Source organism: Callionymus lyra, chromosome 18, assembly GCF_982586985.1.
Source record: "Callionymus lyra chromosome 18, fCalLyr1.hap1.1, whole genome shotgun sequence".
NCBI classification, from domain to species: Eukaryota; Metazoa; Chordata; class Actinopteri; order Syngnathiformes; family Callionymidae; genus Callionymus; species Callionymus lyra.
Window position 1 is genome coordinate 18,092,785 of NC_141835.1, and position 25,585 is coordinate 18,118,369.

At 41.6% G+C, this 25,585-nt stretch overlaps 2 protein-coding genes and 1 pseudogene across 4 annotated transcripts; all 3 read right to left on the bottom strand.

Moving 5' to 3' along the window:
• Positions 1-7: 7 nt before the first annotated feature.
• LOC148060825 (neutral cholesterol ester hydrolase 1-like) lies at positions 8-13,339 on the bottom strand. 2 transcript variants are annotated; one of them, XR_015709280.1, is made up of 6 exons: positions 12,468-13,339; positions 11,402-11,606; positions 11,257-11,326; positions 9,014-9,185; positions 7,446-8,466; positions 8-219 (listed from the first exon to the last, which is right to left on the bottom strand). XR_015709280.1 is itself a non-coding variant. In XM_087779999.1 (5 exons), exons 1-5 carry the CDS (start codon positions 12,606-12,608, stop codon positions 7,858-7,860), a joined length of 1,197 nt encoding a protein of 398 aa, XP_087636125.1. In that variant the 5' UTR covers positions 12,609-13,339; the 3' UTR covers positions 7,113-7,857. The 2 variants fall into 2 exon arrangements, 1 of the variants encoding a protein (XP_087636125.1); XM_087779999.1 differs by lacking the exon at positions 8-219 and having other exon boundaries at positions 7,113-8,466.
• LOC148060826 (neutral cholesterol ester hydrolase 1-like) lies at positions 421-4,107 on the bottom strand. Its single transcript, XM_087780000.1, has 5 exons — positions 3,999-4,107; positions 2,933-3,076; positions 2,788-2,857; positions 1,556-1,727; positions 421-1,277 (listed from the first exon to the last, which is right to left on the bottom strand). The coding sequence occupies exons 1-5, from the start codon at positions 4,105-4,107 to the stop codon at positions 669-671; spliced, it is 1,104 nt and encodes a 367-aa protein (XP_087636126.1). The 3' UTR covers positions 421-668.
• Positions 13,340-15,797: 2,458 nt separating the features above from the next.
• On the bottom strand, positions 15,798-20,835 carry LOC148060827 (neutral cholesterol ester hydrolase 1-like; annotated as a pseudogene). The gene is made up of 5 exons (XR_015709303.1): positions 20,693-20,835; positions 18,817-19,021; positions 18,672-18,741; positions 17,303-17,474; positions 15,798-16,756 (listed from the first exon to the last, which is right to left on the bottom strand). The product of XR_015709303.1 is annotated as a neutral cholesterol ester hydrolase 1-like (transcript).
• Between the last annotated feature and the right edge of the window lie 4,750 nt (positions 20,836-25,585).

Here is a 25,585-nt window from a genome sequence, read left to right on the forward strand (position 1 = left end):
GGCAAACTGTCAAAAGAACTTGTCTTTATTCTTACAACAGAAGGAGAGTAAGGCACATCAGAATTCTGTGTCAGCGACTGTAAATGAGGAACTCCCAGATAGAGCCTACAACTGACAACGGAAACAGAGATGGACATGGACCTTGACATCGTTGTGGTTTGGTAAACATCAGGTTGCTGGGCAGATTAGGGTTTTGTAACGGTTACCCCAGACATGAACCTTGACCCAGACATGAACCGTCATCTCAGACCAGTTCTGCGGTTAGAGACTGGCGTGTTTTCTATTTTCCCAAGTGCAGAGGTTTTTCACTCATATTCAGCTCTTTTCACACTTTTCATTCTCTCTTAACACTAACACTGTGGCCTGGTATCTTCCATTCACTCAGGGTTAAACTCAGGTTAAATTTCTTACCAGTCCTGATTGTGTATTCTGTGAATGTTCAGTTTATTCTTTATTGGTTAATACATTGCATATTTTATCTATATTCTACAACTTCCTATATTTGCATTCTTGTATTGAACAACTGTTATTGCAATGGTAGCAAATACTGTTTTCAACCCACTGCCATGAAACAGTTTAGTAGCTGTTAGTGGATGGATTGCAATATATAAATATATATATCTATTTTGGCTTTTGTTGAAATAAGTTGAACTGCGTGCACACACTGTCTACAGGTTGTTCTGCAGCCAGAAAAAGTAATTTGTCTGTGCCCTCTTTGTTATCTCATAGTAAAATGGATCGTCTATAACAAAAAAAATAGAATTATGAAACCCGTCCTCGTAATGGTCGATGTGGACGGGAACACCAGCGTCCAGCAGGCGGCGAGCGTACATGAGTCCATCGTCCCTCAAAACGTCGTGTTCAGCGATCAGGATATATGCTCGAGGTGTTTTAGCAAGAACCTCAGACGCAGCCAACAGTGGTGAGGCCCGCACATCCAGCAGTCCAGGTACGTTTAGAGTCGACTTCTTCTCCCCTCTAACAAGCTGGTGGTTCTTCTTGTACCTGGGCGGCAGAAGCGTGGTCCAATCTACCTGAGCCCAGATCTCCGAGGTGACCTGGTCTGTGGAGGAGTGACTGTTTGTAATCGCTGACTCCACCAAAGCGAGATCTGCACCCAAATACTGCAGCCAAATTTGGACCATTGAACAACGGGTAAGTGGAAACGCCATATGGTTCTCTATGTAGGAAGGTGTGTTGAAATCCAAAGCTTGGGTTACTGGGTACAGCAAAGCCTGGACACTGAACTTCACAACAACACTGTCATCCCGAGAAAGCTGGAACAAAAAACAAAATTGAGAACATGTGAAGCCAATAACACTGAATTATAATTCATTCAAATATCTAGATAAATAAATGTATTTTACAGATAAAAATGTATAGTGGATAGTATGTGAATTGCATGATTTGTATCTTCAACTATTAATATTAAACACCATATCCATGAGGAAAACGAAACCTGAACCCAAAATAGGATTAACTTTAATAGTGATTAAACTACTCTATGAAATGTGTTCTTTTTTTTAAAATGTCATCAAACAACAGACAGATCTACCTCCTGGACCACGGCGGCTGCGAGGTTCCCTCCAGCGCTGTCCCCCGACACTGCAACACGATCAGGATCAACAGAATACTTGGCCAAAATGTCCGGAGAAAGGAAGTGTTTGGCTGCATTGAGGCAGTCCAAATATGGCTCTGGAAAGGTCACGTTCGGATACAGATGATACCTGCAGTCAAGAATAAATAATTAACTTTTTTATTTTTTAAATTGTATCTCCGTTGTTTTTTGGGGGTCTCTTTTTGGTTTCCATCATGACATTGACTTTTGTCTTCACTACCTGTGTTCACTACTGAATTCACATGTCTCCAAAAACTGAGGCTGTAAGAAGTAAGTAAGTAAGTGATAGTTATTTGTAAATAATCGCCTTCCTAGACTAAGGTCACAAAGCACTTGGACAATCAAAAGCAATACACATTTAAAAATACCTACAAATGTAAAAGCTCTAAAAGGTTAAGACATAAGACAAACACAGGAGTCCCTAAACATTAGGAAAAAGCCTGAACGAATATGTCTTAAGATGTTTCTTGAAGGACTCAGTAGACTCCATCGCACGCATGAACGCAAAGGAATTAACTGGTCAGTTGTCGTCGGCTTCCTATTTGTCCTAAAATAAAAACTTAACAACATCCAAAAACCTCCATGGTGCTCGTCTGTAATGTATTAAAGCCTCGACATTAGGAATTGTTTTGAAAAGTCTATATTTTAAGACTGTTTTAGTGGAAGATAACAGGCTATTTAAGTGTTTCTTTTTGGACGACAATGAAAAACGTTGACAACTAAGCGTCAGTTACTACATTAAAATAGGTATAGCTATAGGTTTTGCATATAATTCTTAAAAGAGATGGATTACTCTGAAAACAATGCCAACCCTTGATTGACATGAGGGTGAGTAAAAAAACAGGGGATTTTTACTTTTTGGTGAACTATATAAAATTATTAGGGATTTATGCCTGAGGTGGAAAAAAATATTTTTGCATGTTAAATTACTTTAATTGCAGAATTTAAATGGACCTGGTTTTGTGTAATGCTCCAAATATTTATCTCATTTAAAGCTTTTCTTACATTATGATAATGTCAAATAAATACTAGCAATCCAAAATGTGCCCTATATTAGAGAAGAGGTCAAAAGTATTCACTCACAACCATTTTTTAAAAATTTGTTTTATGGTGTCCCCTACTTTTTTCATGTTCTTAGTTCAAATTTGTCCTTGAGGCATTGCACTTACTCGACTGACACCACCACAGCGTTGAGCTCGGCCGACAGCTTCTGGCACATGTCGTTGTAAAACCCGCCCTCTGAGCAGAGATGATCAGCAGAACAGAAGATATTGCCGTGTCACAATGTCGTAACTTAACTAAAAGAATACTTACTGGTACTGCCAAAAGTCCAACCTCCTCCGTGCATATAAAGCACTCCCCTTCTGAGGTTACCATCTACTCTGGCAGGGGGTTCGTAAACACGTACTGGGACGTCAGCAAAAGTGATGTCACTTATTTTTACCCGTGGTGACACAGCTTCAGTGTTGGACGGGAAAATCAGGAGAATGTTAATGCAGAACCAACGGCTAAGAGTTGCCTAAGAAAAAAGATGGAAAACATGTCATGTATATTTCTTACACTGGACAGACTCATCATTTGTTGTTGCGGATCAACATAAAATGAAGTTAATCTACTCAAACAAATCAACAAACTTACAACATCTTGAATCAAATGTCAAAAACCCTGGAAGAATAAACTGAAATTGTAGTTTTTGATTGTTTTTTTGGCTCCTCGGCCTACAATCCCACTTCTTTTCACAACGTAATGGAGGGGAAAATTTCAGGTAGATATGATGATGAAGCACCTGGGCCTGGGAAAATCTTCCACGCACCCACGCTACCTACACACCAGTCAGTCCAGCCATCGAGCAAAGTTGCAGAAGCTGCGGTAAACTGGAAAAATTCTTAAGGGTGTGTTGCTTAGCGGCAGAGTCCATGAACTCATCACAGAGACCCTCTTCGCCTCTAAACCCAAACGCTATTCACTCTCTAGCCTTTCCGGCATCGAGGTCCCTGCTCAGCAAGTCCTTGTTCTGGCAGCTCTTTCACAGAACTCAAACCAGATGGAGAGGGTCTTCATGGCTAAGGCCACACTTTAATTGGCATGGTGGGCACTGTCCCCCTAACCTTACGGCACCAGAATCCTCAATACATTCTTTTTTCAGTTGCCTCGCCAAAAACCTGGAGTATGACCAGTTCTTCGCTCTTCAAATTAACCATAAATTATCAAAAAAAAATTGGGGGAATTTTTGTCCGATTGGCATATTGTTTGAGACTCCATCCATTCAGGTAACCCTGGAATCATTTAACAACTTTTGGATTCAGGAAACCTGCTTTAAGATCGATGCAATGTGCAAGATTTACACATAGGGTTTATTACTGAAAATTTCTATTCTCACCATATGATGCATTGTCGGAATTGCAATGTCCAACATCATCAGCCTCCGGGGGCTCCTGGATGCCATCAGGTACCGGGGTGTAGATGCCACAGGCAGCCGACAGCGTCATGATAATTAGCAGGATCGTCCTTCGACCTGCCATCCCGAAGAAAAACTGTGAGTGAGTCCACTACAAACAGAAAGTGCAGCTGCAGCACCGCACTTAAATTAAGTTCTGAAGGGGGCGGAGCCAATTTATTCTAGGAAACTTAAGAATAAAGGCTCTTTTTCAATTCATACAGTACAACTTAAATGAAAAAAAAGAATCAAACAAAAAGATTTGGAATACAAAAGAAACAATGCCATGTATCTCAAGGTGTCAGATGTGAATTGATGTATTTGGGTTTACATTTTTTGAATGTGAAATGTGTCAATTATTCAAACTTGACTCCTAAAAGAACAAACTTTGAAAAGTACAGTTTGTCTGTATGCTTAAGTAAATCAATTTGAAGAAATCTTTAAGCAAACAACTACTTCCCTGCTGATTTTGTCAGGAAAATATTTATTCAATTAAAAAAATATTTTAATTGAATTTAACATTTTATTAATAATTAAGTGGATTTGCAAATTAATTTAAAATTTGAGCAGTGGCGGGCCGTCAGGGCCAGCAAGGCATTCTCTGCTGGCCTAAACATAATTTAATTTTTTAATTGAAAAATAAATATTGTGGATTTTTCATGAATATGTATTAAATCATTCCTCATAGTCACGTGTTTCCAGAAGAAATCTACCAGTGGCCTTTAGTCGTTTCAGAAGTGGCTCTTGTCCGTTGAAATTGACGGCAGCCAAAGGATTGTGTTAACCAATCAGATTCGAGTTGGCGACACAACGTCAGTGTTTCGGCAGCTACTCTTCACACAGCTTCCGTGACGCTGAATGCGTTGAGCACATTGAACACGTGACACGTTCATGTCCTCCGACTGATGCAGAGCGTGTGTGTCGTGGCCCTGGAAACCACACAGACTGTAGTCGGGGTGATATTTTGATATAATGCACTGATGTTCATTTGATGATGATCTAAACGTCTTATTGACCTATAAAAGTACACGCTCAAATCCCTGTGGTGTATAAATAACCTTAAAGTAGTTATTGAGAGATGGATTCATTCAAACGTCCGCCACTGAAAGCCTATGTGTGAAATGCACGGCCCGCCACTGAATTTGAGAATAATATATGTTTATGTAAGAGATTTTTGAATCTAAGTCAAGTAATTGCCTCTGTCGATCTCTGCATCATCTCTGCTCATTGAGAGAAAAACACAGTTTTTTGGGGGTTTTTAAAGATATTATTCTTTACAGATTACACAGCTAGATATTAGAGTGTGTTAAAAGTGCGGATTTTCTGAACATTCCCCACCAATAATTCAGATTTTATGTACCTCTGCATTACATTTAAAAGGTTTGGTCATCCCTCCAAAATTGAAATATAATACAAAAGTGAAACCTCAAAAAAGGTGGTGTCTGAGCAGCTGTCTTTGTTCCTGGATCAGAGCGACATTCATGAGAAATTTCAGTCTGGCTTCCGTAAACATCACTCCACGGAGACAGCCTTACTGAAAGTGTCCAGTGACATCATGATGTCGGCTGACTCGGGTAAATTCACTGTACTTGTTCTCTTGGATCTGTCCTCAGCCTTTGACACAGTTGATCACCAGATCCTGCTGAGAAGACTGAGGGATGAAGTGGGACTGTCTGGGTCTGTATTACAATGGTTCTCATCATACCTTTCTGGGTGCAGTTTTAGTGTATATGCCAATCAAATTAGGTCTGAATCGGCAGATCTCTTGTGAGGAGTCCCTCAAGGTTCTGTTCTGGGTCCTTTCTTGTTTTTGCTGTACTTGATTCCCCTCTGTAAAATAATTCAGAGATTTCCTGATGTTTCTTATCACATTTTTGCTGATGACATCCAGCTCAACTGCTCCTTTGATCCAACTGAGCACCAGAGGTTGAACAGCTCAGTCAATTGTTTGCTAGAAATCAAACAATGGCTGAGTGAACACCCTTTACAGCTAAATGTGGACAAAACTGAAACACTGGTGATTGCTCCTGATGATAAGGTTCCAGGGTTGAGTCAGTACTTGGGTGACTTAGGTCAGTCTTTCAAACTGAGCCTGAGAAACCTTGGTGTTGTATTTGATAAAGACATGCCTCTTGTTCAACACTGCAGAAAACTGACCAGAAACTGTTTCCTTCAACTGAGAAAAATCTCTAAATTTAGGAAAATGTTGTCACAACATGATCTGGAGCTTGTAATCCATGCGTTTGTGTCTTCTGGCATGGACTATTGCAACAGTTGCAAGCTCCTCCTTACATCACTGATCTGATCCAGCCTTACACGCCAGCTTGGGCTCTGAGGACTGTGGATCAGAATCTATTGATGGTTCCACGCACACGTTTCAGGACCAGAGGAGAGAAATCCTTCCAGGCTGTTGCTCCGAAGCTTTGGAACAATCTTCCTCTCTCTTTGCACTTGATGGAGTCTACTGACTCTTTCAAGAAACATCTTAAGACGTTTTTATCTGTGCAGGCTTTTCCTTGATTTTCTGGAACTCCTGTGTTGTTCTCAGTCTTATCTTGACCTTTAAAGTATACACTTTTTTGAATATTGTTTTGATTGTTTAATCGCTTTGTGACCCTCGTCTTGAAAAGCGCTATTTAAATACAAATTACTTACTTACTTACTAATGATAATTTTTGACAAATACATGATCTTGTATTCTCCCTGATGGGTTAGGGCGGCACTTGCGTTCGGAACGGAATCCATTGTTTGTGGAGCACCGGTTGGAGTGCATGTCGGGAACAACCGGAGAAGGATAAACCCCCATGCAGTATTCTGGTGTTTCAATGGCAATGTCCCTGAGCCCCAACATAGGAAGATGATCTGTCCCAATTATAAATGCAGAGGGACCATTATAGTGCCCAAACTCCCTGATAGGCCACACAATGGCCCACAGCACCCTGTCAAATGTGTACCACATCTTCCTAACTGTGAACCAATGAGCTGGTTACTATCAAAAGAACCACCTTGTTCCCTGACCCACTAAAGAAAACGATACTTGAGCCCCAAAATATAAAATGGGTTGTAATTTAGTGTTCTTTTATTTTGCAATCAACAACAGAAAATAACAACAGAGGGGAACAATGTGCATTAATTAATGTGCACTTTAAAGGGAGTACAGCTTTCCGCTGTTAGTCCTGCATGTTCATTGTTTTGACCTCAAAGAGAACCAGGTGGCAAACTGTCAAAAGTCTTTATTCTTACAACAGAAGGAGAGTAAGGCACATCAGAATTCTGTGTCAGCGACTGTAAATGAGGAACTCCCAGATAGAGCCTACAACTGACAACGGAAACAGAGATTTATTATACAGTCGAGCTTGGGCGCTGACACTTCGGATTGGCTCCATGGACCTTGACATCGTTTTGGTTTGGTAAACATCAGGTTGCTGGGCAGATTAGGGTTTTGTAGCGGTTACCCCAGACATGAACCTTGACCCAGACATGAACCGTCATCTCAGGCCAGTTCTGTGGTTAGAGACTGGTGTGTTTTCTATTTTCCCAAGTGCCGAGGTTTTTCACTCATATTCAGCTCTTTTCACACTTTTCATTCTCTCTTAACACTAACACTGTGGCCTGGTATCTTCCATTCACTCAGGGTTAAACTCAGGTTAAATTTATTACCAGTCCTGATGGTAGCAAATACTGTTTTCAACCCACTGCCATGAAACAGTTTAGTAGCTGTTAGTGGATGGATTGTAATATATAAATATATATATTTATTTTGGCTTTTGTTGAAATAAGTTGAACTGCATGCACACACAGTCTACAGGTTGTTCTGCAGCCAGGAAAAGTAATTTGTCTGTGCCCTCTTTGTTATCTCATAGTAAAATGGATCGTTTATTAAAAAGAAAATACAACCATGTAATCCGTCCTCGTAGTGATCGACATGGACGGGGACACCAGCGTCCAGCAGGCGGCGAGCGTACATGAGTCCATCGTCCCTCAAAACGTCGTGTTCAGCGATCAGGATATACGCTTGAGGTGTTTTAGCAAGAACCTCAGACGCAGCCAACAGTGGTGAGGCCCGCACATCCAGCAGTCCAGGTACGTTTATAGTCGACTTCTTCTCCCCTCTAACAAGCTGGTGGTTCTTCTTGTACCTGGGCGGCAGAAGCGTGGTCCAATCTACCCGAGCCCAGATCTCTGGGGTGATCTGGTCTGTGGAGGAGTGACTGTTTGTAATCGCTGACTCCACCAAAGCGAGATCTGCACCCAAATACTGCAGCCAAGATTTGACCATTGAACAACGGGAAAGTGGAAACGCCATATGGTTCTCTATGTAGGAAGGTGTGTTGAAATCGAAAGCCTGGGTTATCGGGTAGATCAACGCCTGGAGACTGAATTTCACAACAACACTGTCATCCCGAGAAAGCTGGAACAAAACAAAACATGATGCCGTTTGTCACAAGACTCTGGAGAGGAAAAATCTTTCCCTTAATGTATACATTTTTACTGGTATTTTTCAGTTCCGTAATACTTCAGAGCAGCACTCTGGTTGACAAAAGTGAAAATGTTTTAAGATCTGGGGTCAAAAACAGAAGTATTGCTTAATCTGGATTATGTGTTTAAGAACTTCAGCAGGGTAACTTTCTGATGTTTAAAGCCTTTGATATCCGACATTTCAATATCACAAATGAGGACGAGAAAAGGACTGAAAAAACAAAATTGAGAACATGTGAAGCCAGTAACACTGAATTATAATTCATTCAAATATCTAAATAAATAAATGTATTTTACAGATACAAATGATAGCATGTGAATTGCATGATTTGTATCTTCAACTATTAATATTAAACACCATATCCATGAGGAAAACGAAACCTGAACCCAAAATAGGATTAACTTTAATAGTGATTAAACTACTCTATGAAATGTGTTCTTCTTTTTTTTAAATGTCATCAAACAACAGACAGATGTACCTCCTGGACCACGGCGGCTGCTAGGTTCCCTCCAGCGCTGTCCCCCGACACTGCAACACGATCAGGATCAACAGAATACTTGGCCAAAATGTCCGGAGACAGGAAGTGTTTGGCTGCATTGAGGCAGTCCAAATATGGCTCTGGAAAGGTCACGTTCGGATACAGACGATACCTGCAGGCAAGAATAAATAATTACCGTATATTCCGGACTACAAGCCGCTACTTTTTTCCTACACTTTAAACACTGCAGTTTATACTACGGTGCGGCTTATTCATTTTTTTTCCGTGGCGGGAAAAACATTTTGCTCAGCAACAGTAGACCAATAGAATGAATGAGTAACTTTGTGTCAGCAGCTCCCTGCCGACTACGAGGAGAAACTTACTTCATTCCGCACATTCACTCAAACAAAGATAGCGGAGAATTCCATCGGGCCAGATGAAATCATAAATATGGATGAAGTACCTCTGACATTTTGTAACGGACCTTCTCGAATAACTCCTCGAGTGATCGTCACACACACATTCTTCATGGGGCGGAGCTCTGGTGCGGACTTGGTGACGCTCCAGAGTGACAGCATTAATTATAACAACACTGACCACACATGAAGCCGTTATAGAAGTTAATCAAAATATATTTACTTAATAACATTTAACAAAAAGCGCTCCTTAAAGGAGGATCAATCAAACATGAACAAAACAACGAACACTCACGACACCCCACAGTCAAATCCCCGCGATCAGTGTCCAATGTTCAAGTCCATTATTGTCCAGAAAAAAGGCTGCGTTAAGTGAATCCTAGGTGAGACGCAGAGACGCAGGACGGCCCGCCGTGAAGTCGCGTTTATCCGCGCAATCACTGCGTTACGATCAGGTGGAAAAAAGCAAACTACTCATCCGTGTTGCCGGCGTGATGAAGAAATAATTCCCCGGTTGAAGGACACGGACAGTTTGTCCACCTGCCTCGTGCTTTTGTCGCTGGTTCCTCGGACTGTAAATATCTGAACAATGCTTAAGAAGAATAACACAGTGCTTTATTTATTTAAGTGTAAGAAATGGACGTGAATTACCGGTAGTTCATTTTTTGGGCTGTTTAAACCTGCGGCTTAAAATCCGGTGCGGCTTGTATAATTACAAAATTGATTTTCTTTCTAAAATTTGGGCATGCGGCTTTTAATCGAGTGCGCTCTGTAGTCCGGAATTTACGGAACTTTTTTTTTTTTTAAATTGTATCTGCGTTGTTTTTTGGGGGTCTCTTTTTGGTTTCCATCATGACATTGACTTTTGTCTTCACTACCTGTGTTCAATACTGAATTCACATGTCTCCAAAAACTGAGGCTGTAAGAAGTAAGTAAGTAAGTGATAGTTATTTGTAAATAATCGCCTTCCTAGACTAAGGTCACAAAGCACTTGGACAATCAAAAGCAATACACATTTAAAAATACCTACAAATGTAAAAGCTCTAAAAGGTTAAGACATAAGACAAACACAGGAGTCCCTAAACATTAGGAAAAAGCCTGAACGAATATGTCTTAAGATGTTTCTTGAAGGACTCAGTAGACTCCATCGCACGCATGAACGCAAAGGAATTAACTGGTCAGTTGTCGTCGGCTTCATCTTTGTCCTAAAATAAAAACTTAACAACATCCAAAAACCTCCATGGTGCTCGTCTGTAATGTATTAAAGCCTCGACATTAGGAATTGTTTTGAAAAGTCTATATTTTAAGACTTTTTTAGTTGAAGATACCAGGCTATTTAAGTGTTTCTTTTTGGACGACAATGAAAAACGTTGACAACTAAGCGTCAGTTACTACATTAAAATAGGTATAGCTATAGGTTTTGCATATAATTCTTAAAAGAGATGGATTACTCTGAAAACAATGCCAACCCTTGATTGACATGAGGGTGAGTAAAAAAACAGGGGATTTTTACTTTTTGGTGAACTATATAAAATTATTAGGGATTTACGCCTGAGGTGGAAAAAAATATTTTTGCATGTTAAATTACTTTAATTGCAGAATTTAAATGAACCTGGTTTTGTGTAATTGTGCAAATATTTATCTCATTTAAATCTTTTCTTACATTATGATAATGTCAAATAAATACTAGCAATCCAAAATGTGCCCTATCTAAGAGAAGAGGACAAAATTACTCACTCACAACCATTTTTAAAAAATTCGTTTTATGGTGTCCCCTACTTTTTTCATGTTCTTAGTTCAAATTTGTCCTTGAGGCATTGCACTTACTCGACTGACACCACCACAGCGTTGAGCTCGGCCGACAGCTTCTGGCACATGTCGTTGTAAAACCCGCCCTCTGAGCAGAGATGATCAGCAGAACAGAAGATATTGCCGTGTCACAATGTCGTAACTTAATTAAAAGAATACTTACTGGTACTGCCAAAAGTCCAACCTCCTCCGTGCATATAAAGCACTCCCCTTCTGAGGTTACCATCTACTCTGGCAGGGGGTTCGTAAACACGTACTGGGACGTCAGCAAAAGTGATGTCACTTATTTTTACCCCTGGTGACACAGCTTCAGTGTTGGACGGGAAAATCAGGAGAATGTTAATGCAGAACCAACGGCTAAGAGTTGCCTAAGAAAAAAGATGGAAAACATGTCATGTATATTTCTTACACTGGACAGACTCATCATTTGTTGTTGCGGATCAACATAAAATGAAGTTAATCTACTCAAACAAATCAACAAACTTGCAACATCTTGAAGCAAATGTCAAAAACCCTGGAAGAATAAACTGAAATTGTAGTTTTTGATTGTTTTTTTGGCTCCTCGGCCTACAATCCCACTTCTTTTCACAACGTAATGGAGGGGAAAATTTCAGGTAGATATGATGATGAAGCACCTGGGCCTGGGAAAATCTTCCACGCACCCACGCTACCTACACACCAGTCAGTCCAGCCATCGAGCAAAGTTGCAGAAGCTGCGGTAAACTGGAAAAATTCTTAAGGGTGTGTTGCTTAGCGGCAGAGTCCATGAACTCATCACAGAGACCCTCTTCGCCTCTAAACCCAAACGCTATTCACTCTCTGAACTTTCCGGCATCGAGGTCCCTGCTCAGCAAGTCCTTGTTCTGGCAGCTCTTTCACAGAACTCAAACCAGATGCAGAGGGTCTTCATGGCTAAGGCCACACTTTAATTGGCATGGTGGGCACTGTTCCCCTAACCTTACGGCACCAGAATCCTCAATACATTCTTTTTTCAGTTGCCTCGCCAAAAACCTGGAGTATGACCAGTTCTTCGCTCTTCAAATTAACCATAAATTATCAAAAAAAAATTGGGGGAATTTTTGTCCGATTGGCATATTGTTTGAGACTCCATCCATTCAGGTAACCCTGGAATTATTTAACAACTTTTGGATTCAGGAAACCTGCTTTAAGATCGATGCAATGTGCAAGATTTACACATAGGGTTTATTACAGAAAATTTCTATTCTCACCACATGATGCATTGTTGGAATTGCAATGTCCAACATCATCAGCCTCCGGGGCTCCTGGATGCCATCAGGTACCGGGGTGTAGATGCCACAGGCAGCCGACAGCGTCATGATAATTAGCAGGATCGTCCTTCGACCTGCCATCCCAAAGATGAGTGAGTGACTCCACTACAAACAGAAAGTGCAGCTGCAGCACCGCACTTAAATTAAGTTCTGAAGGGGGCGGAGCCAATTTATTCTAGGAAACTTAAGAATAAAGCCTCTTTTTCAATTCATACAGTACAACTTAAATGAAAAAAAAATGAAAGAATCAAACAAAAAGATTTGGAATACAAAAGAAACAATGCCATGCATCTTAAGGTGTCAGATGTTAATTTATGTATTTGGGTTTACATTTTTTTTATGTGAAATGTGTCAATTATTCAAACTTGACTCCTAAAAGAACAAACTTTGAAAAGCATACAGTTTGTCTGTATGCTTAAGTAAATCAATTTGAAGAAACCTTTAAGCAAACAACTACTTCCCTGCTGATTTTGTCAGGAAAATATTTATTCAATTAAAAAAATATTTAAATTGAATTTAACATTTTATTAATAATTAAGTGGATTTGCAAATTAATTTAAAATTTGAGCAGTGGCGGGCCGTCAGGGCCAGCAAGGCATTCTCTGCTGGCCTAAACATAATTTAATTTTTTAATTGAAAAATAAATATTGTTGATTTTTCATGAATATGTATTAAATCATTCCTCATAGTCACGTGTTTCCAGAAGAAATCTACCAGAGGCCTTTAGTCGTTTCAGAAGTGGCTCTTGTCCGTTGAAATTGACGGCAGCCAAAGGATTGTGTTAACCAATCAGATTCGAGTTGGCGACACAACGTCAGCGTTTCGGCAGCTACTCTTCACACAGCTTCCGTGACGCTGAATGCGTTGAGCACATTGAACACGTGACACGTTCATGTCCTCCGACTGATGCAGAGCGTGTGTGTCGTGGCCCTGGAAACCACACAGACTGTAGTCGGGGTGATATTTTGATATAATGCACTGATGTTCATTTGATGATGATCTAAACGTCTTATTGACCTATAAAAGTACACGCTCAAATCCCTGTGGTGTATAAATAACCTTAAAGTAGTTATTGAGAGATGGATTCATTCAAACGTCCGCCACTGAAAGCCTATGCGTGAAATGCACGGCCCGCCACTGAATTTGAGAATAATATATGTTTATGTAAGAGATTTTTGAATCTAAGTCAAGTAATTGCCTCTGTCGATCTCTGCATCATCTCTGCTCATTGAGAGAAAAAGACCGTTTTTGGGGGGGTTTTAATATATTATTCTTTACAGATTACACAGCTAGATGTTAGAGTGTGTTAAAAGTGCTGCTTTTCTGAACATTCCGCACCTAATAATTCCGATTTTATGTACCTCTACATTACATTTAAAACTAGGTTTGGTCATCCCTCCAAAATTGAAATATAATACAAAAGTGAAACCTCAAAAAAGGTGGTGTCTGAGAAGCTGTCTTTGTTCCTGGATCAGAGCGACATTCATGAGAAATTTCAGTCTGGCTTCCATAAACATCACTCCATGGAGACAGCCTTACTGAAAGTGTCCAGTGACATCATGATGTCGGCTGACTCGGGTAAATTCACTGTACTTGTTCTGTTGGATCTGTCCTCAGCCTTTAACACGGTCGATCACCAGATCCTGCTGAGACGACTGAGGGATGAAGTGGGACTGTCTGGGTCTGTATTACAATGGTTCTCATCATACCTTTCTGGGTGTAGTTTTAGTGTATATGCCAATCAAATTAGGTCTGAATCGGCAGATCTGTTGTGAGGAGTCCCTCAAGGTTCTGTTCTGGGTCCTTTATTGTTTTTGCTGTACTTGATTCCCCTCGGTAAAATCATTCAGAGATTTCCTGATGTTTCTTATCACATTTTTGCTGATGACATCCAGCTCTACTGCTCCTTTGATCCAACTGAGCGCAAGAGGCTGAACAGCTCAGTCAATTGTTTGCTAGAAATCAAACAATGGCTGACTGAACACCCTTTACAGCTAAATGTGGAAAAAACGGAAACTCTGGTGATTGCTCCTGATGATAAGGTTCCAGGGTTGAGTCAGTACTTGGGTGACTTAGGTCAGTCTTTCAAACTGAGCCTGAGAAACCTGGGTGTTGTATTTGATAAAGACATGCCTCTTGTTCAACACTGCAGAAAACTGACCAGAAACTGTTTCCTTCAACTGAGAAAAATCTCTAAATTTAGGAAAATGTTGTCACAACATGATCTGGAGCTTGTAATCCATGCGTTTGTTTCTTCTCGCCTGGACTATTGCAACAGTTTGTCTTCATGTCTTAACAAGAAGGAGCTGTCTCGCCTGCAGTTGATTCAGAACTCTGCAGCGATAATTCTGAGCCTCTCTAGTAGGAGAACTCACATTTCTCCGATCCTTATAACTCTTCACTGGCTTCCAGTTTCTTTCAGGATCAACTTTAAAATTCTGGTTCTTACTTTCAGAACTATTCATGGTCAGGCTCCTCCTTACATCACTGATCTGATCCAGCCTTACACCCCAGCCTGGACTCTGAGGACTGTGGATCAGAATCTATTGATGGTTCCACGCATACGTTTCAGGACCAGAGGAGAGAAATCCTTCCAGGCTGTTGCTCTGAAGCTTTGGAACGATCTTCCTCTCTCTTTGCACTTGATGGAGTCTACTGACTCTTACAAGAAACATCTTAAGACGTTTTTATCTGTGCAGGCTTTTCCTTGATTTTCTGGAACTCCTGTGTTGTTCTCAGTCTTATCTTGACCTTGAAAGTATATACTTTTTTGAATATTGTTTTGATTGTTTAATCGCTTTGTGACCCTCGTCTTGAAAAGCGCTATTTAAATACAAATTACTTACTTACTTACTAATTATACTTTTTGACAAATACATGATCTTGTATTCTCCCTGATGGGTTAGGGCGGCACTTGCGTTCGGAAAGGAATCCATTGTTTGTGGAGCACCAGTTGGAGTGCATGTCAGGAACAACCGGAGAAGGATAAACCCCCATGCAGGTACCCCAGCTTCGTACCCAGCGACACACTGGCCAGCAGTATTGTGGTGTTTCAATGGCAATGTCCCTGAGCCCCAACATAGGAAGATGATCTGTCCCAATTATTAATGCAGAGAGACCATTATAGTGCCCAAACTCCCTGATAGGCCACACAATGGCCCACAGCACCCTGTCAAATGACCCAGACATGAACCGTCATCTCAGACCAATTCTGCGGTTAGAGACTGGTGTGTTTTCTATTTTCCCCAGCGCTCAGGTTTTTCACTCATATTCAGCTCTTTTCACACTTTTTATTCTATCTTCACACTAACACTGTGGCCTGGTATCTTCCATTCACTCAGGGTTAAACTCAGGTTAAATTTCTTACCAGTCCTGATTGTGTATTCTGTGAATGTTCAGTTTATTCTTTATTGGTTAATACATTGCATATTTTATCTATATTCTACACCTATATTTGCATTCTTGTATTGAACAACTGTTATTGCAATGGTAGCAAATACTGTTTTCAACCCACTGCCATGAAACAGTTTAGTAGTTCTTAGTGGATGGATTGCAATATATAAATATATATATTTATTTTGGCTTTTGTTGAAATAAGTTGAACTGCATGCACACACAGTCTACAGGTTGTTCTGCAGCCAGAAAAAGTAATTTGTCTGTGCCCTCTTTGTTATCTCATAGTAAAATGGATCGTCTATTAAAAAGAAAATACAACCATGAAATCCGTCCTCGTAGTGATCGACATGGACGGGGACACCAGCGTCCAGCAGGCGGCGAGCGTACATGAGTCCATCGTCCCTCAAAACGTCGTGCTCGGCGATCAGGATATATGCTCGAGGTGTTTTAGCAAGAACCTCAGACGCAGCCAACAGTGGTGAGGCCCGCACATCCAGCAGTCCAGGTACGTTTATAGTCGACTTCTTCTCCCCTCTAACAAGCTGGTGGTTCTTCTTGTACCTGGGCGGCAGAAGCGTGGTCCAATCTACCCGAGCCCAGATCTCTGGGGTGATCTGGTCTGTGGAGGAGTGACTGTTTGTAATCGCTGACTCCACCAAAGCAAGATCTGCACCCAAATACTGCAGCCAATTTTGGACCGTTGAACAACGGGAAAGTGGAAACGTCATATGGTTCTCTATGTAGGAAGGTGTGTTGAAATCGAAAGCCTGGGTTACCGGGTAGATCAACGCCTGGAGACTGAATTTCACAACAACACTGTCATCCCGAGAAAGCTGGAACAAAACAAAACATGATGCCGTTTGTCACAAGACTCTGGAGAGGAAAAATCTTTCCCTTAATGTATACATTTTTACTGGTATTTTTCAGTTCCGTAATACTTCAGAGCAGCACTCTGGTTGACAAAAGTGAAAATGTTTTAAGATCTGGGGTCAATAACAGAAGTATTGCTTAATCTGGATTATGTGTTTAAGAACTTCAGCAGGGTAACTTTCTGATGTTTAAAGCCTTTGATATCGACATTTCAATATCACAAATGAGGACGAGAAAAGGACTGAAAAAACAAAATTGAGAACATGTGAAGCCAGTAACACTGAATTATAATTCATTCAAATATCTAATTAAATAAATGTATTTTACAGATACAAATGATAGCATGTGAATTGCATGATTTGTATCTTCAACTATTAATATTAAACACCATATCCATGAGGAAAACGAAACCTGAACCCAAAATAGGATTAACTTTAATAGTGATTAAACTACACTATAAAATGTGTTCTTCTTTTTTTTAAATGTCATCAAACAACAGACAGATCTACCTCCTGGACCACGGCGGCTGCGAGGTTCCCTCCAGCGCTGTCCCCCGACACTGCAACACGATCAGGATCAACAGAATACTTGGCCAAAATGTCCGGAGACAGGAAGTGTTTGGCTGCATTGAGGCAGTCCAAATATGGCTCTGGAAAGGTCACGTTCGGATACAGACGATACCTGCAGTCAAGAATAAATAATTAACTTTTTTTTTTTTTTAATTGTATCTGCGTTGTTTTTTGGGGGTCTCTTTTTGGTTTCCATCATGACATTGACTTTTGTCTTCACTCCCTGTGTTCACTACTGAATTCACATGTCTCCAAAAAACTGAGGCTGTAAGAAGTAAGTAAGTGATAGTTATTCTTAAATAAGCGCCTTCCTAGACTAGGATCACAAAGCGCTTGAACAATCAAAAGCAATACACATTTAACAATACCTACAAATGTGAAAACTCTAAAAGGTTAAGACATAAGACAAACACAGGAGTCCCTAAACATAAGGAAAAAGCCTGCACAAATAATTATGTCTTAAGATGTTTCTTGAAGGACTCAGTAGACTCCATCGCACGCATGAACGCAAAGGAATTAACTGGTCAGTTGTCGTCGGCTTCATATTTGTCCTAAAATAAAAACTTAACAACATCCAAATACCTCCATGTTGTTCGTCTGTAATCTATTAAAGCTTCGAAATTAGCAATTGTTTTAAAAAGTCTATATTTTAAGACTGTTTTTAGTGGAAGATACCAGGATATTTAAGTGTTTCTTTTTGGACGACAATGAAAAACGTTGACAACTAAGCGTCAGTTACTACATTAAAATAGGTATAGCCATAGGTTTTGCATATAATTCTTAAAAGAGATGTATTACTCTGAAAACAATGCCAACCCTTGATCGACATGAAGGTGAGTAAAAAAAAAGGGAAATTTTCATTTCGGGTGAACTATAATTTTAAGTCTGATACTTTCTCGGGCGAAGCCTCTAAAGTGTGTCCCTGACCTGGCTTGAGTTGGTGCATGAACATCAGGTTGTGTAGAGCAGAGGGAGGTACAGGAAGAGGTAAAGTAGGGTGCAGGTTCTGGTAGTGTGGGATGCAGTAAGGGTGTGGTGGCCTCGCAAAATATTTTTGCATTTTAAATTACTTTAATTGCAGAATTTAAATGGACCTGGTTTTGTGTAATGCTCCAAATATTTATCTCATTTAAAGCTTTTCTTACATTATGATAATGTCAAATAAATACTAGCAATCCAAAATGTGCCCTATATTAGAGAAGAGGTCAAAAGTATTCACTCACAACCATTTTTTAAAAATTCGTTTTATGGTGTCCCCTACTTTTTTCATGTTCTTAGTTCAAATTTGTCCTTGAGGCATTGCACTTACTCGACTGACACCACCACAGCGTTGAGCTCGGCCGACAGCTTCTGGCACATGTCGTTGTAAAACCCGCCCTCTGAGCAGAGATGATCAGCAGAACAGAAGATATTGCCGTGTCACAATGTCGTAACTTAACTAAAAGAATACTTACTGGTACTGCCAGAAGCCCAACCTCCTCCGTGCATATAAAGCACTCCCCTTCTGAGGTTACCATCTACTCTGGCAGGGGGTTCGTAAACACGTACTGGGACGTCAGCAAAAGTGATGTCACTTATTTTTACCCCTGGTGACACAGCTTCAGTGTTGGACGGGAAAATCAGGAGAATGTTAATGCAGAACCAACGGCTAAGAGTTGCCTAAGAAAAAAGATGGAAAACATGTCATGTATATTTCTTACACTGGACAGACTCATCATTTGTTGTTGCGGATCAACATAAAATGAAGTTAATCTACTCAAACAAATCAACAAACTTGCAACATCTTGAAGCAAAAGTCAAAAACCCTGGAAGAATAAACTGAAATTGTAGTTTTTGATTGTTTTTTTGGCTCCTCGGCCTACAATCCCACTTCTTTTCACAACGTAATGGAGGGGAAAATTTCAGGTAGATATGATGATGAAGCACCTGGGCCTGGGAAAATCTTCCACGCACCCACGCTACCTACACACCAGTCAGTCCAGCCATCGAGCAAAGTTGCAGAAGCTGCAGTAAACTGGAAAAATTCTCAAGGGTGTGTTGCTTAGCGGCAGAGTCCATGAACTCATCACAGAGACCCTCTTCGCCTCTAAACCCAAACGCTATTCACTCTCTAGCCTTTCCGGCATCGAGGTCCCTGCTCAGCAAGTCCTTGTTCTGGCAGCTCTTTCACAGAACTCAAACCAGATGCAGAGGGTCTTCATGGCTAAGGGCATACTTTAATTGGCATGGTGGGCACTGTCCCCCTAACTGTACGGCACCAGAATCCTCACACCATTATTTTTTTTTGTTGCCTCACCAACAGCCTGGAGTGTGACCAGTTCTTCGCTCTGGGCTTTTCTGTCACAGACAAAATATTGTAGGCTCCACCATTTATACAGTGCCCACACCCTGGCAGGGCAGCTGGCCTTAGCTCTTCATTGGGCTAAGCAGTCTCACTGCCTTAAACCACTGGCCGCTCATCGATCCAGTAGCGTACCTTGTCATTCCACAGCTGCACCAGCTGCCACGCTTCCAGCAACTGACAGATCAGTCAGAAAATAGGATGCAATTGCGTGTCTGGGAGGCATTTCTCCTCCAAGTTCAGCAGCACCTTGAGGGAAATTAACTGGTAGGTACACTAACATGAACTACTGAACTGAAGTCAAAGCACTCTTGACGGGGGTTCACAATGAAACCCAGAGTGGCATTACTGTTCAAAACTTCCTGCGTGTGCTTCTTACCTGGTAAGGATCAACAGGTCATCTAAATTTGTCTAAATCCTCAACCTCTTCGCCATAAGTTGCTCCAGGGCCGTTTCAACACAAAGGTCCTGGACCAAGTTAAAAACCTACTGATACTCCAGGTCCTCTATGGCCTTCTAATGTTTTCCCACCAATGGGACATGAAAGTACACGTTCATGTGATTGATTAACATCAAGTCCCCTGGTATGTTTCATATGTTCTGAATGTCTTTCTCTTTAAGATGCAGTTAGTCCCCCATTATGAGCTATTATTTTTATAAAGTTCTCGCTGATAATGGGCTCCAGAGCTTCATAAACAGAAGTCATAGAAAATAATATTTTAACAATATATTTATTGTCATTAACCAAACAGCAAACTTGAATTTAGACTTCATTGTAAAATACATTATAAAGTTTACAAATCAACTATTAAATTTTTTTATTTTTTTTTTTGGAATTTTTGTCCGATTGGCACATTGTTGGAGACTCCATCCATTCAGGTAACCCTGGAATTATTTGACAACTTTTGGATTCAGGAAACCTGCTTTAAGATCGATGCAATGTGCAAAATTTGCACATAGGGTTTATTACTGAAAATTTCTATTCTCACCATATGATGCATTGTCGGAATTGCAATGTCCAACATCATCAGCCTCCGGGGGCTCCTGGATGCCATCAGGTACCGGGGTGTAGATGCCACAGGCAGCCGACAGCGTCATGATAATTAGCAGGATCGTCCTTCGACCTGCCATCCCAAAGAAAAACTGTGAGTGACTCCACTACAAACAGAACATTGCAGCTGCAGCACCGCACTTAAATTAAGTTCTGAAGGGGGCGGAGCCAATTTATTCTAGGAAATTTAAGAATAAAGCCTCTTTTTCAATTCAAGTACAACTTAAATTTTAAAAAATGAATGAATCAAACAAAAAGATTTGTAATACAAAAGAAACAAGGTCATGCATCTTAAGGTGTCAGATGTTAATTGATGTATTTGGGTTTACATTTTTTTAATGTGAAATGTGTCAATTATTCAAACTTGACTCCTAAGTTAAGTTAAGTTGAATTTAACATTTTATTAATAATTAAGTGGATTTGCAAATTCATTTATAATTTGAGCAGTGGCGGGCCGTCAGGGCCAGCAAGGCATTCTCTGCTGGCCTAAACATAATTTAACTTTTTTATTGAAAAATAAATATTGTTGATTTTTCATAAATATGTATTAAATCATTCCTCATAGTCATGTGTTGCCAGAAGAAATCTACCAGAGGCTCTTGTCCGTTGAAATCAACGTTGAACACGTGACACGTTCATGTCCTCCGACTGATGCAGAGCGTGTGTGTCGTGGCCCTGGAAACCACACAGACTGTAGTCGGGGTGATATTTTGATATAATGCACTGATGATGTTCTAAACGTCTTATTGACCTATAACAGTACACGCTCAAATCACTGTGGTGTATAAATAACCTTAAAGTAGTTATTGAGAGGTGGATTCATTCAAACGTGCGCCACTGGAGGCCTATGTTTGAAATGCACGGCCCGCCACTGAATTTGAGAAAAATATATGTTTATTTAAGAGATTTTTAAATCTAAATCAAGATTGCCTCTGTCGATCTCTGCATCATCTCTGCTCATTGAGAGAAAAAGACAGTTTTTATGGGGGCTTTAAAGATATTATTCTATACAGATTACAGAGCTAGATGGTAGAGTGTGTTAAAAGTGCTGATTTTCTGAAAATTCCCCACCAATAATTCAGATGTTAAGTACCTCTGCAAACTAGGTGTGGTCATCCCTCCAAAATTTAAATATAATACAAAAGTGAAACCTCAAAAACACCTCCAGCAACTTCCTCAGGGAGGCACTGATGTTCTTTATTATTTTTCTTTTAGTATCAGGAAGTCGATTGAGGACTTTTACACATGGGACAGTTATGATCGAGCGTTTCCTCCTCTGTTTGTCATCGACACTCCGGATTATCTGGTGCTCTGTCAGATACCAGGTGAGTTCCGCAAGAGATCGCGGAGAGGTTCACAATCTGGTGTCCAAGTCAAGAGAAGACACGCTGCAGCTCGCCTGGACTCATGACGTCATCAGACATGCTCAATGTCTGTGCTACATTCCTCCCGCGTTAGCGCCTTCATTTGCCTGGACCTCAAAGGAGAACTCGGTGTTTACTCCGAAACTACACAAATTCAAACAAACCAAATTTCACACGCAGGTAATATCAGAACCCATGACTCTGCATGTTCATTATCAGACCAGTTCTAGATCCAAACACAGGCCAGGCTTGATATTAAGTTTAGTGTCAATACTTATACTCAAGGCAGGACTGTAGGTCTTCTGTTAGTCTCAGACCAATGAAACTCAAAAATGTGTAAAGATGGAACTTTAAAAGACTCTAAAGCAGGGGAGCCCACACTTTTTCGGTTTGGGAGCTACTTTTATAGTGATCAAGTCCACAAGATCTACCTTCATCAAATTTGCTCAGTACATACTTTACTCAGATGACTTGCACTGAATGAAGTGAATGGACTGATAATCAGTCATGATAGAAGGATTTGTGGATTTAATCGTCTTCATAATGCATAATTCAAAAATGCTGACTTACATAAATAACTAGATTCAAATAGTGCAGTCCATGAGAAGCATATTTACTCGTAAGATACTTTTCCTCTGAGTGTAACTTCCAAAAATGTCACTACAGTGTCAGCCTGTTTATCATGGTGTGGAACGGAGAAACCCAGGCACAGAGGTATTTGCATAGACTTGGTTTTATTCCGTGGGGAAGGCAGAGGCGTAGTCAAACAGTCCAGTAATCGGCAACGAAAGGCAATCGCAAGGGTAAGGCAAACTCAGCGTCAAGGGCAGAAACAGGTCGAATTACAACAGGCAGGAAAGAGTCTTGGTTGGCAGCAATTTCTATAATTTTCTGTTTTTTTTTTTTTTTTTACTATAATTTTTTTAAATGGATACTTTTGAACATGGAAAGAATCGTCTTGTTTACTCAAGAGAGGATCTACTGTCGCTGAAGTCAATGGCACGGGCTGGAGATCGCCACGAGATCCCGATCGAACTTCAGCGCCGTTACAGAGGCTGTCGGGCAGGGAGGAGGCTAAAGGCTAAGCTAACGGACAATCGGAGACGTCACAGACCAACGATCCCAACGATCACGATGGGGAACGTCAATTCACTGACGAATAAGATCGACGAGCTGTCTGCCCTCAACAACCAGCGGATCTACAGAGAGAGCAGCTTGTTGATCTTCACGGAGACGAGGCTCACGCAGCTGACTCCGGACTCACTCGTGGAGCTGCCTGGTTTCAGCACCGTCAGAGCGGACAGAGACGCGCGCGCGTGTAGGAAGCGCAGAGGAGAAGGTCTGATCATGTACGTGAATAAACGCTGGTGTAGTCCGGGAAACGTTACTGTGAAGAAAGTCTCGTGTTGTCAAGATTTAGAACTGTTGGCTGTCAGCATGCGTCCATATTATCTACCGCGTGAGTTCAGTCACGTGATCGCGCTGTGTGTCTACATTCCTCCGAGCGCTGCGGCTGCATCTGCCTGTGAGAAGATCCACACAATGACAGCTCGACTTCAGAATCAACATCCTGACGCGTTTATCATCATCTCTGGAGACTTTAATCATGCCAACCTGGACTCTACTCTGCCTACTTTCCATCAGGCTGTGGATTGTCCCACCAGGAATAACAGGACAATTGACCTTCTTTATTCCAACTTGAAGGACGCCTACAGAGCCATACCTCTTCCTCCACTTGGAAGGTCCGATCACAACCTGGTCCACCTTCAGTCACAGTACATTCCTCTGGTGCAGAGACAGACTGTGACCACTAAGATAATCAGAAAGTGGACACCAGCTGTGGAGGACGCCATCAGAGACTGCTTTGAAACAACAGACTGGGATGTGCTGCTGAGGTCTCATGGTGAGGACATCGAGGGACAGACACACTGTCTAACAGATTATTTAAATTTCTGCTTGGACGTTGTCGCCCCTACTAAGACTGTCCGCTGTTACCCTAATAATAAACCGTGGGTAACAAAGGAGGTCAAGGATGTCCTTAACAGGAAGAAAGTGGCATTCAGAAGCAGAGACAGGGACGCCATGAGGTCAGCTCAGCAGGAGGTGAAGCGATGCTTGAAGGAGGCAAAGGACACCTACAGGAGGAGGTTGGAGGAGAAGCTGAGCCGAGAAGAAATAAGAGAGGTCTGGGATGGTGTTAAAACCATCACTGGACACAAGACCAAGGCCTCTCTGACTGCAGTGGACACGGTGGAGGAGGCAAATGGACTGAACAACTTTTTCAACAGGTTTGAGCAGGTCACCTCACCCTCACTGCTGCCCGGCTCAGGACCTGCCCCACCTTCTTGTGCCCCCCCCCCCAGCTCCACACAACCACTTCCCAGCTTCACCTCACTCCAGGTACAGGATGTACTTCGGAGGATTCGTCCAGGGAAGGCTGCTGGTCCTGATAAGGTGTCTGCTCGACTGCTAAAGACCTGCGCTGCTGAACTAGCTGAGCCACTCCAGCATGTCTTCAACCTCAGTCTACGGCTGGGGAAAGTACCAACTCTGTGGAAGACTTCCTGTATCGTTCCAGTCCCGAAAAAGATCCGACCGAGTGTGCTGAACGATTACAGACCAGTGGCACTGACTTCGCAGCTGATGAAGACACTGGAGCGGCTGGTCCTCAAACATCTCAGGCCACAAGTCCAGCACGCGCAAGACCCCCTGCAGTTTGCCTACCAGCCAGCAGTTGGTGTGGAAGATGCCATCCTTCACCTCCTGCATCGGACCTACTCCCACTAGGATAAAGGAAGCGGTTCAGTGAGAATCCTGTTCCTGGACTTTTCTAGTGCCTTCAACACTATCCAACCCACTCTGCTGCAGGACAAACTGACTAAGATGCATGTGGACCCTGGTCTGGTCTCCTGGATTACGGACTATCTTACTGATCGACCACAGTATGTCAGGCTGAAGGACATCAAGTCTGACACTGTGGTGTGCAGTACAGGAGCACCTCAGGGGACAGTACTGGCCCCTCTCCTCTTCACCATCTACACTTCAGACTTCTGCTACAACTCAGAGCTGATTCTCGTCCAGAAGTATGCTGACGACACTGCCATTGTTGGATGCATCAGGGACAACAGCGAAGACGAGTACAGGAGTCTGATACGTGACTTTGTGGACTGGAGTGAGAGGAACCACTTGCAGCTGAACACCTCAAAAACCAAGGAGCTGGTCTTGGACTTTGGGAGGTCCAGGACAAAGCCACGTCCAGTGTCCATCAGAGGCGACGAGGTGGAGATAGTGGACAACTATAAGTACCTCGGTGTGTGGATGGACAGTAAACTGGACTGGTCCTGCAACACAGACCATGTATATAAGAAGGTTCAGAGTAGACTGTACTTTCTGAGGAGGCTTTGATCATTTAACATCTGCAAGAAGCTCCTCTGCATGTTCTACCAGTCTGTGGTGGCCAGTGTCCT